Consider the following 12679-nt stretch of genomic DNA (forward strand, 5'->3'; position numbering starts at 1 on the left):
AGTCTGATTATCTGTAGCTGCTTGGGCTGACCTTCAAGGTTTGTGTTGCTGGTTTAACTTTGTCATTTGTTTTCCAGACATTAGACTTTATAAATGAAAACATTCGTAAAGGCATTACACATTATTATGATGATCTGGATTTCAAGAACATAATGGATTTTGTCCAAGAGGAGGTTTGTGGGTTTTTTAAAATTTTGGTTCAGGACATGTGTCGAACTTTTGAGCTAACATTCTTTATTCAGCTGTCATTATATTATTTTTATGAGTTTATGTCCAGAGCAAACTACAAATGCAGCAGGTTCCTTGGTTTGACATGTATTTTTATAATTATGGTTTGATTATACCAGAGTCATGCACTCAATTAACTGAGAGCACTCCATCATGGGTCAAGTATCTGTTTCTTTCTCCTGTTCACCACCTCTCAACCATATTCCCAATAAAATACTGACCACCCGGCCCTTCTTGGCTTTATGTTAGCTGACATTGCTAATAGCTCTCTCTCCTCAGATTCTGTCCTCCTCTCCTTCAAATCTGCTGTCATCACCCTTTCCTCACGAAAAAAACCCTTGATTCCTCTGCATGCAAATTATTGCCCCAATGCAATCTCCTTTCTCCAAAGTTCTTGAATGGGACGTTGCCTCCCAAATCTGCACTCATATTTCCCAGAACATGTTTGGCTCCCTTCAATCAGGTTTCCTCCTATGCCACAGTACCCAAATGGCTCTTATGTAGGACGTCATTGGCGACTTTGATGACTGCCACAAAGGTGCACTATTCCTCTTCATTCTTCTCAATCTGTCTGCTGCCTTTGACACAGTTGACAAAACCATCCCGTTCCATTACTATCTAACTAATCGTAGCCAGAGGATCACCTGCAATGGTTTCTCTTCCACCTCTTGCACCATTACCTCTGGTGTCCCCCAAGGATCAATCCTTGACTCCCTGCTGTTTCTCATCTACATGTTGGTGAAAACACATCAGTTTCCACATGTATGCTGACAAATAGAAGCCCGCGACAAGAGCCCATGAACCGGCAGACAGAATATTTTTAATAACCAATTTTATTTTCTTAGCTTCCCAAGCTAAAGGAAAAGATTTCCCATTCATATCAGTAAGAAATTTTATGAAACCAGCTGCACTGGGATAACCATCAGGACGATAAACATGTGAAGCAACGTTTCATAGCATTGGTTTCATGCTCTTTGGGTCACCTAAAGATGGGAACTTAAGTATGTATTTTCCCAGATTTAATTTTTAAATGTTTTATTTGCTTTTAAAATGTACTCCTAAAGTGTTTCATCATTGATTTGATATACTATAAAAGAGAGGGCCATAGGGTATGGAAAGGCCATGATTAGGTAATAGGCTGTGATGATAAGGCAGTGCAGTATAAAATAAAGGGAGAGCCTCTAAAGGAGGTGCAGGAACAGAGGGACCTCGGTGTATATGTACATATATCATTGAAGATGGCAGGGCATGTAGTGAGACTCGTTAATAATGCATATAGTATCTTAGGCTTTATTAATAGGGGCATTGAGTACAAGAGTAAGGAGGCCATATTGAACTTGTATAAGACACTAGTTAGGCCTCATCTGGAATACTGTGTCCAGTTCTGGGCGCCATACTTGAGGAAGGATGTGAAGACATTGGAGAGGGTAAGAGGAGATTCACAAGAACAATTCCTGGGATGAAGAACTGTAGCTATGAGGATAGATTGGCTCCCTGCTGTTTCTCATCTACATGTTGGTGAAAACACATCAGTTTCCACATGTATGCTGACAAATAGAAGCCCGCGACAAGAGCCCATGAACCGGCAGACAGAATATTTTTAATAACCAATTTTATTTTCTTAGCTTCCCAAGCTAAAGGAAAAGATTTCCCATTCATATCAGTAAGAAATTTTATGAAACCAGCTGCACTGGGATAACCATCAGGACGGTAAACATGTGAAGCAATGTTTCATTGCATTGGTTTCATGCTCTTTGGGTCACCTAAAGATGGGAACTTAAGTATGTATTTTCCCAGATTTAATTTTTAAATGTTTTATTTGCCTTTAAAATGTACTCCTAAAGTGTTTCATCATTGATTTGATATACTATAAAAGAGAGGGCCATAGGGAATGGAAAGGCCATGATTAGGTAATAGGTTGTGATGATAAGGCAGTACAGTATAAAATAAAGGGAGAGCCTCTAAAGGAGGTGCAGGAACAGAGGGACCTCGGTGTATATGTACAAAAATCATTGAAGATGGCAGGGCATGTAGTGAGACCCGTTAATAAAGCATATAGTATCTTAGGCTTTATTAATAGGGGCATTGAGTACAAGAGTAAGGAGGCCATATTGAACTTGTATAAGACACTAGTTAGGCCTCATCTGGAATACTGTGTCCAGTTCTGGGCGCCATACTTGAGGAAGGATGTGAAGACATTGGAGAGGGTAAGAGGAGATTCATAAGAACAATTCCTGGGATGAAGAACTGTAGCTATGAGGATAGATTGGAAAGATTCAGACTGTTTTCCTTGGAGCAAAGAAGGCTGAGAGGAGATTCAAGACCCTGAGGACTATGGACAGGGTAAATAGTGAGAAACTGTTCCCACTCAAGAGAACATCAAGAACTAGAGGGCACAGATTCAAAATAATTGGCAAAAGGAGTAACTGTGATGTGAGGAAAAATTTTTTCACCCAGAGGGTGATTGGAGTCTGAAATGAATTCCCTGAAAGGGTGGTAGAGACAGGTTCGATCGAGGTATTCAAAAGGGAATTGGAATGCTACCTGATAAGAGAGAATGTACAAGGTTACTAGGTAGTGGTAACGTGAGTGATCTTGATGCACATGACAGAGCTATCACATCCACAGGCCAACTATTTAGAGCGGGTACTCAAGTGACATTTATTCCAGTGGGGCTTAATGAATGGAAGGATATGACATTTGCGGGATGTGCAGGAGGAGCTACTGGTAAGTAAGTTTGCATATTGTTTGAATGTTCAGGATGAAGACCAAGAAAAGAAGTCCATGGACTGGGGTGAAAGAGTGGAAAGTAAGAAAGAACAGTGTAAGTCTGGAAATGATTCTTGCATCAGAAAAATAGAGAACTGGAGGAAGAACCCTCGATAATGAAAGAGGGAGATCTCACAGTAGTGGTCTAGACAAACATTAAGCAGCGGCAGTAGCTTGAATAGATTAGATAATGATATAGAGGTCTGGACAGAGTAGGTAGGGTGAAACTGGAAGGATTGAGAACCAGAGTGCACAGATTTCACTAATTGGCAAAAGCAATGTTGCCATAAGGAAAATCCTTTTATGCAGCAAGTATTTAGAATCAGGAAAGCACTTCCTGAAATTGTGATGGAGGCAAGTTCAATGGGGAGGGTATTGGATGTATTATCTGAAAGGGAAGAATGTGCAATGCTACGGGAAGATGGTGGGGGAGTGGCTCTAGGTGAATTGCCCCTACAGAGAGCCAACACAGCCACAATGGGCCAAATGGCCACCTCCTGTTCTGTAACCATTCTATGATTCAATGAAAGGCCACAGAGCAGTCAGGTAACAGAACTAGAAGCAGAAGCCCTCAGGATTGTGAAGTTTTGGCGTCTGTAAATAAACTGGAGGCTAAGCTAATAAAAGCAAAACAAAGGGATTTAGAAAATTGAAGAGTTTTTTGAGTTTATTCAAAGATACCAGATAAGGGTCAACTCGCTTTGTCACATAGGTGGATTTCTACTGTAAAAGTCTCTGCAGGTGGGACTTATGAGACTGAAACAAGGTGTATTGAAGAGCGACTGCGTATTACAGATGTTAAAGTGGACTCTCCCACAGCTGGAAAAGTAATCCTAAAATTCCTTTTAACTTTTTGGTCCACATATTCATATGAGTTTTGGTCAATCGACACAAAAGACGCATTTCTGCACATTTTTCAGATGTATTGTTTGACGCATTGGAGTTTAGTGCTAGGATGAAACACCTGAAAAATAGAGAATGTTTTGAAGGCAAATAAAATTAAGAAAGTTAAATCTGGATAAGGAGTGCATACATAGGTTATCCTAAGGTGATCTAACATTGTCCTCATTAGTTCTTTGAAACAAGGATGACGTCTGCCAGGCCTCATGATTTGTGTGTCCTCAGGTGACTCAGCAGACCAATCCTTGAGCTGCAGGTCTTTAGGTAGAGAGGACAGGAGTTACCCTGAGGAAGGGGGATTCTTGAGCCAGGGTTCTGCTTCTCTCTTCCTGTATTCGTCGCTTCTCCAGAGTGGCACATTAACGGCAAGCTCCTCCCACACACCAATGTCAATTTGCCCACTTTTCAAGGAGGCCTACAGAGTGTCTTTCAAATGTTTTCCCTGTCCTCCTTGAAATCGGGTGCCATCCTTAAGTTGCGAAAAGAGGAAGCATGCAGATGCAATGTCCAGACCAGTGGAACTGATTTTGCATGATTGTGGTTGCAAGGCTGAAAGAATTTTCTTTGGTTAGGATGCTGGATTTTGTTCATCTGTCTTCCAACTTGACTTTGCGGAGACGTTGCTGGTAGAAACTCTCCTGGAGGTGCCTTTGGTAGGTGACCCAATTCTCACGGACGTCAGGAAGGATGGTGACAACAACAGGATTGTAAATTAAAGCCTTTATCCTCTTATGGAGATCTGTTATCGAAGACCTGGTTGTGCAATTTTTGGAAGACTGCGCTGATACAACGGATTCTGTGCTGTGACTCCACTTCCTTTTGGGAAAGGTAGCTGCCAAGATATGGAGAAGAGTTCAATGACTTCTAAAGTCACCCCATCAATTAAAATATCTGGAGTTGTTGGTGCTTGCCTGGAAGAGGGCAATCGTCAGCATAGTGTAAATCATAGAGATGCTGCAGGGTCACCTTATTTGAAATTGAAAAGCTTCTATTGAGTCGAAATTCAACCATGACCCTTTGTGGAAGTTGGTCAAAAATGAGTTCAGTGACCAAGCCAAGGTAAATTGTGATTGTGCTAAAATTCTTCACGATGATGCAAAGTACATGAAGCCACTCATTTTTAATGATGCTTCAAATGCTGATCTTCCAGATGGGTATACTAGTGTAGCTGGTTTTATAATAGTTATGATAGGTAAAAGTGGGAAATATTGTCCTTTAGCTTAGGGTTCTGGCTCTTCTTACGTCACCACCGAAAATTCACGGGTTATACTGTTAACCATAATTTATAACCCTGACCGTGGGATCTTTAGCTGGGCCTTGGGTGACTCACAAAAGGGCAAGAATGTCCATCCCCTGAGATCTCAAATGACCCCGATACCCTGTTTCATAACTACGGCTTAATTTTCTTTCTAAAATGATTTCTACCAACACTCAATCCTGCTGACAGTGCCCACCTGCTGTATGTCACTTCAGAAGCTCTGATAGAGAAAGTATAGTTAGGAGAGCAGATGCAATGTAGGCAGGGAAACTGGAATTTTTACAATGGAGTCTGTACAGGAAATTGGTGAGAAAAACTATACCCCAGCTAAGTGTGGGAGTCATGGTTTGGAATCAACTCTGAATGCCCAAGCCCACACCTCTCACAAGCATGACATTGTACCCTTATTCCTTACCTTTCCACACCACCCAGCCTTTGCATTCGCCAGGTCACTTTCTGCTATTTCTGCCACCTACAACATCATCCCAAAGTCAATCTCCTTCTTGCCCCCATCTCTATTTCCTTCAAAAATGTTTCCCTTTGCAATACTCTTTCACCACCCTAACCGCATGCTCTCTTGCCTTTACACTTTACTGTCCATTCATGCTTTCCAAACACACTGTCCACGTGAAACATTAATTTATGTTCACTTCCTTGAATTAAATGTGCTATTTATATGTTTACTTTGGTGCGTTCTGCTCTATACTCAGGAGACCAAACACGGATTTGGGGAATATCTTGACAAACACCTCTGTTCTGTCATCTTTTATTCTTCTGTTTCAAAAAAAGGTTATAGGTCAACTTGTCAACTGCCAGTTCTCTGAGCAGATATTGATTGGCCTACTATATGTTTCCAACTTTTTCTGTTTCTGTCTTGATGTTTAATTTGTTTTAATTCATTGATCAATGATTTCCAGAGACCATTTTGAGTAAACTTCTGCCTTGAAGTTTTAATTTTAAAATAAATAATTTTCTATTCCACCAGGCTGCCAAAAGGTTTTGCACTTTTACTGAACTGTTTTATCTTTTCTATCCCTACATTTGTTTTCTCAACCCTGTAGCTTTCCTCTGAGCAATGTGCTCTGTATTCAACTAATATTACAAAATCCTCCAATTCACCATGAACAATACCACAGAATATCCACTAGTATCTATTTTAATGTCCCGCAGCCATTCCTACTTGAATGTAAAATTCTGGGTTTGTTCATTTTTTTTATTCTTTGGTGTGATGTGGGCATCACTGGCACAATCAACATTTGTTACTCATCCCTAATCACCCTTGAACTGAGTGGCTTGTTAGGCCATTTCAGAGGGCAGTTAAGAGTCAACCACATTGCTGTGGTTCTGGAGTCACATGTAGGCCTGACCAGTTAAGGATGACAGATTTCCTTCTGTAAAGGATATTAGTGAACCAGATGGGTTTTTATGACAATCGATGATAGCTGTCATGGTCACCATTAGTAAGACTAGCTTTCAATTCCACCAGCTGCCATGGTGGGCTTTGAACTCGTGTCCCCAGAGCGTTAGCTTGGGTCACTGGATTACTAGACCAGTGACATTAGCACAATGCTACCATCTTCCCATCATGTAAGATGATGAGCTCAAATGTACGTGCGGCATCTTAATTAAGACAAACCTAGAGTTGGAGCTGGATTTGGAGAGCAGCATGAGCCAGGTCTCTATTATTCTGTTGGCTTCTCTTTTTCTGTTGAGGTGCTTTTTTCCCAAAATACTGAAGCTAAATTAGAAAGCTGTGCCATACATTTGTTCAGTAATTTAAACTTGAATTAGATGTGTCACATCAGGCAATATTGGGGCAAATGGCCAAAAGCTTAAACAAAGAGATAAGTTTAAAGGAGAAAAGCAAGACAGGTGGAGATATTTAAGGATGGAATTCGAGAGTTTAGGACCCAGGCAGCTCAGTTGGAGCAATTAAAATCAGGGAAAGCTCAAGAGGTCAGAAATAATGGAGGGCAGTTGTCGGCCTGGGGGAAATTAGAGATAGGGAAGAGTGGGGCCATAGAGGGATTTGAAAACAATAAGAAAGGAAACATCCCAAATTCTCTGGAATTAAGAGTCAGCAAGCAGGTCAATGGAACAAAAGTGGGAAATATGAGATTGATAAAGCACAAAATAAATAAGCTCTAATTAGGAAAGGAGGGTATAAAAAGAATAGATAAAAGCAAAAAACTGCAGATGCTGGAAATCTAAAACAGAAACAAAAATACCTGGAAAAACTCAGCAGGTCTGGCAGCATCTGCGGAGAGGAGCACAGTTAATGTTTCAAGTCCGAATGACCCTTCAACAGAACTGTTCTGTTGAAGGGTCATTCGGACTCGAAACGTTAACTGTGCTCCTCTCCGCATAAAAGAATAGAGTTTTGTTAATAATGAAGATGTTTAAACTAAACTGAAACTTTAAAGGAAAACGTGTGATGGGGAGGTGAAGGGAGATATAGCTAATAGTGATTATGGTTTCTTAATATTTAGGTTATTTATGGAAAAGGGCTCTGAACAATCTGGAGTAAAAATACTTAATTGGAGGTTCTACAGTCCTGTTAGGGACTTTTAACATTTAAATACAAATCCGAACACCTTGTTTCAACCAATGAAACTACACCACGAGATTTCACGTTTTTAAACAAAAACAAATTTTATTGTATATCAAAAAGAATTCAACAAAGTAAGCTCTATTAACTTAAGCTTATAAAGATTTATGCTATAAACTCAGTTCTACATTCTATCTCCCCCTCAAAAGAGTTCTTTTATCTTACAAAACCTTTAAGGCTCATTCACTTTTCCTGGGACCAACTGAAAAGGTATATCACCACTCTCCGGAATTCACTCTGATTTCTCTTCAGTGTTCCAGCTATTCGCCAAGGTTCGAGTCTTCATGTGATCTTTCCATTAGCTTTTGGCTAAGCAACCCCCAATTTTCGCTCCAACAACTCATCGACACCAACGCCCATCAAGGGTCCTCCACCCCTGTCCGTCCCTCTGATCCCATCCTGTCTTCCAACCCCAGCCCCGGCCATATATTCACCATACCCATGACCTTCCCCTCTCTGATGCTGAACATTCAATGCTCAGCAAAGGACTCAGTTTCGTACCCTTACGCCCTCACCTCAATGAATTTCAGGCTCGCCACGATGCTGAACTTTTCTTCTGCCGCCTTTGTCTCCGTGCTCACTTCTTTGGGCAGGAGTCCTCTCCCCGTTCAACGGATCCTTTTACCCGTCTCCAATATTCTCCCTCCACCTGGACCCCTCCCTCTGAATTCTTACCTGCTCTTGATCTTTTCATTGAGAACTGTCGGCGTGACATCAGTCGTCTCAATTTCTTTGCTCCTCTCACCCACTCTAACCTGCCTCTTCCTGAACTTGCCACACTCTGTTCTCTCAGATCCAACCCTAACTTTGTCATCAAACCTGCTGACAAGGGTGGTGCTGTTGTTGTCTGGCGCACTGACCTCTACCTCGCAGAGGCTGAGCGTCAACTCGCAGACACTTCCGCCTACCTCCCTCTGGACCATGACCCCACCACTGAACATCAAGCCATTGTTTCCAGGACTGTCAGTGATCCCATCTCCTGTGGAGATCTTCCCTCCACAGCTTCCAACCTCATAGTCCCCCAACCTCAGACGGCCCGCTTCTACCTCCTACCCAAAATCCACAAACAGGACTGTCCCGGCAGACCGATCGTGTCAGCCTGTTGCTGCCCCACGGAACTCATTTCTTGCTATCTTGACTCCATTCTCTCTCCCCTTGTCCAGTCTCTTCCCACTTACATCCGCAATTCCTCTGATGCCCTATATCATATCAACAACTTCCAGTTCCCTGGCCCCAACCGCCTCCTCTTCACCATGGACATCCAATCCCTCTACACCTCCATCCCCCACCGGGATGGTCTGAGGGCTCTCCGCTTCCTCGAACAGAGGCCCGAACAATCCCCATCCACCACTATCCTCCTCTGTCTGGCTGAACTTGTTCTCTCACTGAACAATTTCTCCTTAAACTAGTCTCACTTCCTCCAAATAAAAGGTGTGGCTATGGGTACCTGCATGGGCCCCAGTTATGCCTGTCTCTTTATGGAGTATGTGGAACATTCCTTGTTCCAGTCCTACTCAGGCCCCCTCCCACAACTCTTTCGCCGGTACGTCGATGACTGCTTTGGTGCTGGTTCATGCTCTCGTCTGGACCTGGAAAAATTTATTAATTTTGCTTCCAATTTCCACCCCTCCATCATTTTCACATGGTCCATCACTGACACTTCCCTTCCCTTCCTTGACCTCTCTGTCTCAAATACTGGTGATAGACTGTCCATCAATATTCATTACAAGCCTACCAACTCCCACAGCTACCTCAACTACAGCTCTTCACACCCCGCTCCTTGTAAGGACTCCATCCCATTCCCTCAGTTCCTTCGCCTCCGTCGCATCTGTTCTGATGATGCCATTTTCCAAAACAGTTCCTCTGACACGTCTTCCTTCTTCCTTAACCGAGGTTTTCCACCCACGGTGGTTGATAGGGCCCTCAACTGTGTCCGGCCCATCTCCCGCACATCCGCCTTCACACCTTCCTCTCCCTCCCAGAACCATGATAGGGTCCCCCTTGTCCTCACTTATCACCCCACCAGCCTCCGCATTCAAAGGATCATCCTCTGCCATTTCCGCCAACTCCATGATGCCACCACCAAATACATCTTCCCTTCACCCCCCCTGGCAGTATTCCGCAGGGATCATTCCCTCCGAGACACCCTGGTCCACTCTTCCATCATCCCCTGCACCTCAACCCCCTCCCATGGCACCTTTCCATGCAACCGCAGAAGGTGCAACACCTGCCCCTTTACTTCCCCCCTCCTCTCTGTCTAAGGGCCCAAACACTCCTTTCAAGTGAAGCAGCACTTCCCTTAATTTAGTCTACTGCATTCGCTGCTCCCAATGCAGTCTCCTCTACATTGGAGAGACCAAACGCAGACTGGGTGACCGCTTTGCGGAACACCTTTGGTCTGTCCGCAAGCATGACCCAGACCTCCCTGTCACTTGCCATTTCAGTACACCACCCTGCCCTCATGCCCACATGTCCATCTTTGGCCTGCTGCAATGTTCCAGTGAAGCTCAACGCAAACTGAAGGAACAGCACCTCATCTTCCGACTAGGCACTCTACAGCCTTCCGGACTTAACATTGAGTTCAACAACTCCGGATCATGAATTCTCTCCTCCATCCCCACCCCCTTTCCAATCCCCCCTTTTCCAATAATTCATAACTTTTAAAATATATTTTTCTTTTCCCACCTATTTCCATTATTTTAAAATTTATTTTCATCCATTGTTTTATCTCCACCCTTTAGCCTATTTCGATCCCTTCCCCCCACCCCACCCCCACTAGGGCCATCTGTCACTTGCTCGTCCTGCTTTCTACTCTTAATATCACCATTAGCACATTCCTTAGCTAATATCACCACCGTCAACACCCTTTTGTCTATGACATCTTTGGCAATCTCTTCTTTGCCTCCACCTATCATTGGCCCTCTATCCAGCTCCACCTGTCCCACCCCCCTCAACCAGCTTATATTTCACCTCATTTCTATATTTCCTTAGTTCAAATGAAGAGTTATACGGACTCAAAATATTAACTGTATTCCTCTCCGCAGATGCTGTCAGACCTGCTGAGTTTTTCCAGCTATTTTTGTTGTTGTTGCTGTTTTTGCCCCCAATTTTCTTTACTGACATCAAGACTTTGGATTCCACAGCCCCAGCATGGGTCTCAATGTGGCTCTGACTCAGTGACTTAAAGCATCAGAAAATGCCCTTGGTTTCCAATAGCCCGCTGCTATGGTTTCAAACTGCAACGAAGCTGATTATTTCCAGAAGTCCAGCTACAACAAGTTCACTGAGGATTACTGTACATTTCTTCCTCTTGCTTCCAACTAAACAAATCTTCTAGTTGTTTTACCCTTTTCCAACTTTATCTTATACTGAATACTGGCTCCCAATCGCAGGGCTGCATCATGGACAATAGATATAGCATTTACTGTACTGGGGTGCAGGCCTGGTTTTATCTTTCAACTGCCAAGGAGCTACAAGCTACATAAGACCAAAGTAGGTGGAGTCTCTTAACTGCTTTTCCAAATGTTAACCAGTCCTGCCTGCTGATTATTCCCTAATTGAATTCACAAGGATAAACTCAAAAAGCAAGAAACTTGGAAGCATTGTAAACTGTGAGGAGGATAGTATGGAACTTCAAAAGGACATAGACAAGTTGGTGGAGTGGGCAGATAGGTGGCAGATGAAGTTCAATGCGGAGAAGTGTGAGGCGATGCATTTTGGTAGGAAGAACATGGAGAGACATATAAAATAAGGGGTACAATTCTTAAGGGGTGCAGGAACAGAGGGATCTGAGTGTCTATGTGAGTAGATCATTGAAGGTGGCAGGACAGGTGGAGAGAGCAGTTAATAAAGCATGCCATATCCTGGCTTTTAATAGGAGCATAGAGTATAAGAGCAGGGAGAATATGCTGAACTTATATCAGGCACTAGTTAGACTGCAGCTGGAGTATTGTCTACAGTTCTGGATGCCACACAATAGGAAGAACGTGAAAGTGTTGGAGAGAGTGCAGAAGAGGCTTACAAGAATGGTTTCAGGGATGAGAAACTTGAGTTATGAAGATAGATTGGAGAGGTTGGGACTGTTCTCCTTGGAGAGGAGAAGGCTAAGAGGAGATTTGATAGAGATGTTCAAAATCATGAGGGGGCTGGATAGAGTAGATAGGGAGAAACTGTTCCCGCTCCTAAAAGGATCAAGGATGAGAGGGCACAGATTTAGTGATTTGCAAAAGAAGCAAATATGTTGTGAGAAAAAACTTTTTAACATAGCGGGTGGTCCAAGTCTGGAATGCACAGCCTGGAAGTGTGGTGGAGACAGGTCCAACTGAAGCATTCAAGAGGGCATTGGTTCTATTTAAATAATCATCTAATGTGCAGGGGTATGGGGAAAAGGCAGGAGAATGACACTAAATCATAGTGCTCATTTGGAGAGCTGATGCAGACCTGAGGGGCCAAATGGCCTCCTTCTGTGCCGAATAAATTCTGTGATTACTAAACTCTACCTATCTCCATGGCAATGTGATACACATAGCCTGTTCCCGAGTAGAAATGTAAATTAACTACCTTTTTAATCCCAAATTTGTCCCAGGAAATCACATGAATAACACACCCTTTACTGGAATAACTGCAAATGCTGGTGGGACCAGAAATTCCTGTCCAAAGTCAATTGGGACTTGGCTGGTCTCCAGATTTTCCAGTCCCACCTGCACCGATTCCCATCACGGGCATGATCGGAAAATCCTGACCCATGTGTCCAGTTCTTTAGCTAAGTAAGACCCAAATTACCTTTTGAGTAGAATTACCTTAGTCTGTGCGGTTTGCCAGTCCATAGATGTGTTCCCACTGAAATTATATTGAAAATTCAATTTTTAAAACTAAAAATCTAAACCTCTAAAGTGTACAAACATTAGACATAATTA

General features: G+C 42.9%; 1 protein-coding gene across 4 annotated transcripts in view; it reads left to right on the forward strand.

Annotated features, from left to right (window-relative positions):
* Positions 1–12679, forward strand: part of tspan15 (tetraspanin 15) — a 225293-nt gene that overhangs the window by 85943 nt on the left and 126671 nt on the right. For all 4 annotated transcript variants that reach the window (XM_078565822.1, XM_078565823.1, XM_078565824.1 and 1 more), the window contains one exon: positions 78–173. In XM_078565822.1, coding sequence (XP_078421948.1) covers positions 78–173 — 96 coding nt within the window. The remainder of the gene's footprint in view (positions 1–77; positions 174–12679) is intronic.

Source organism: Cetorhinus maximus, chromosome 20 (genome assembly GCF_964194155.1).
Source record: "Cetorhinus maximus chromosome 20, sCetMax3.hap1.1, whole genome shotgun sequence".
Taxonomy (NCBI): Eukaryota; Metazoa; Chordata; class Chondrichthyes; order Lamniformes; family Cetorhinidae; genus Cetorhinus; species Cetorhinus maximus.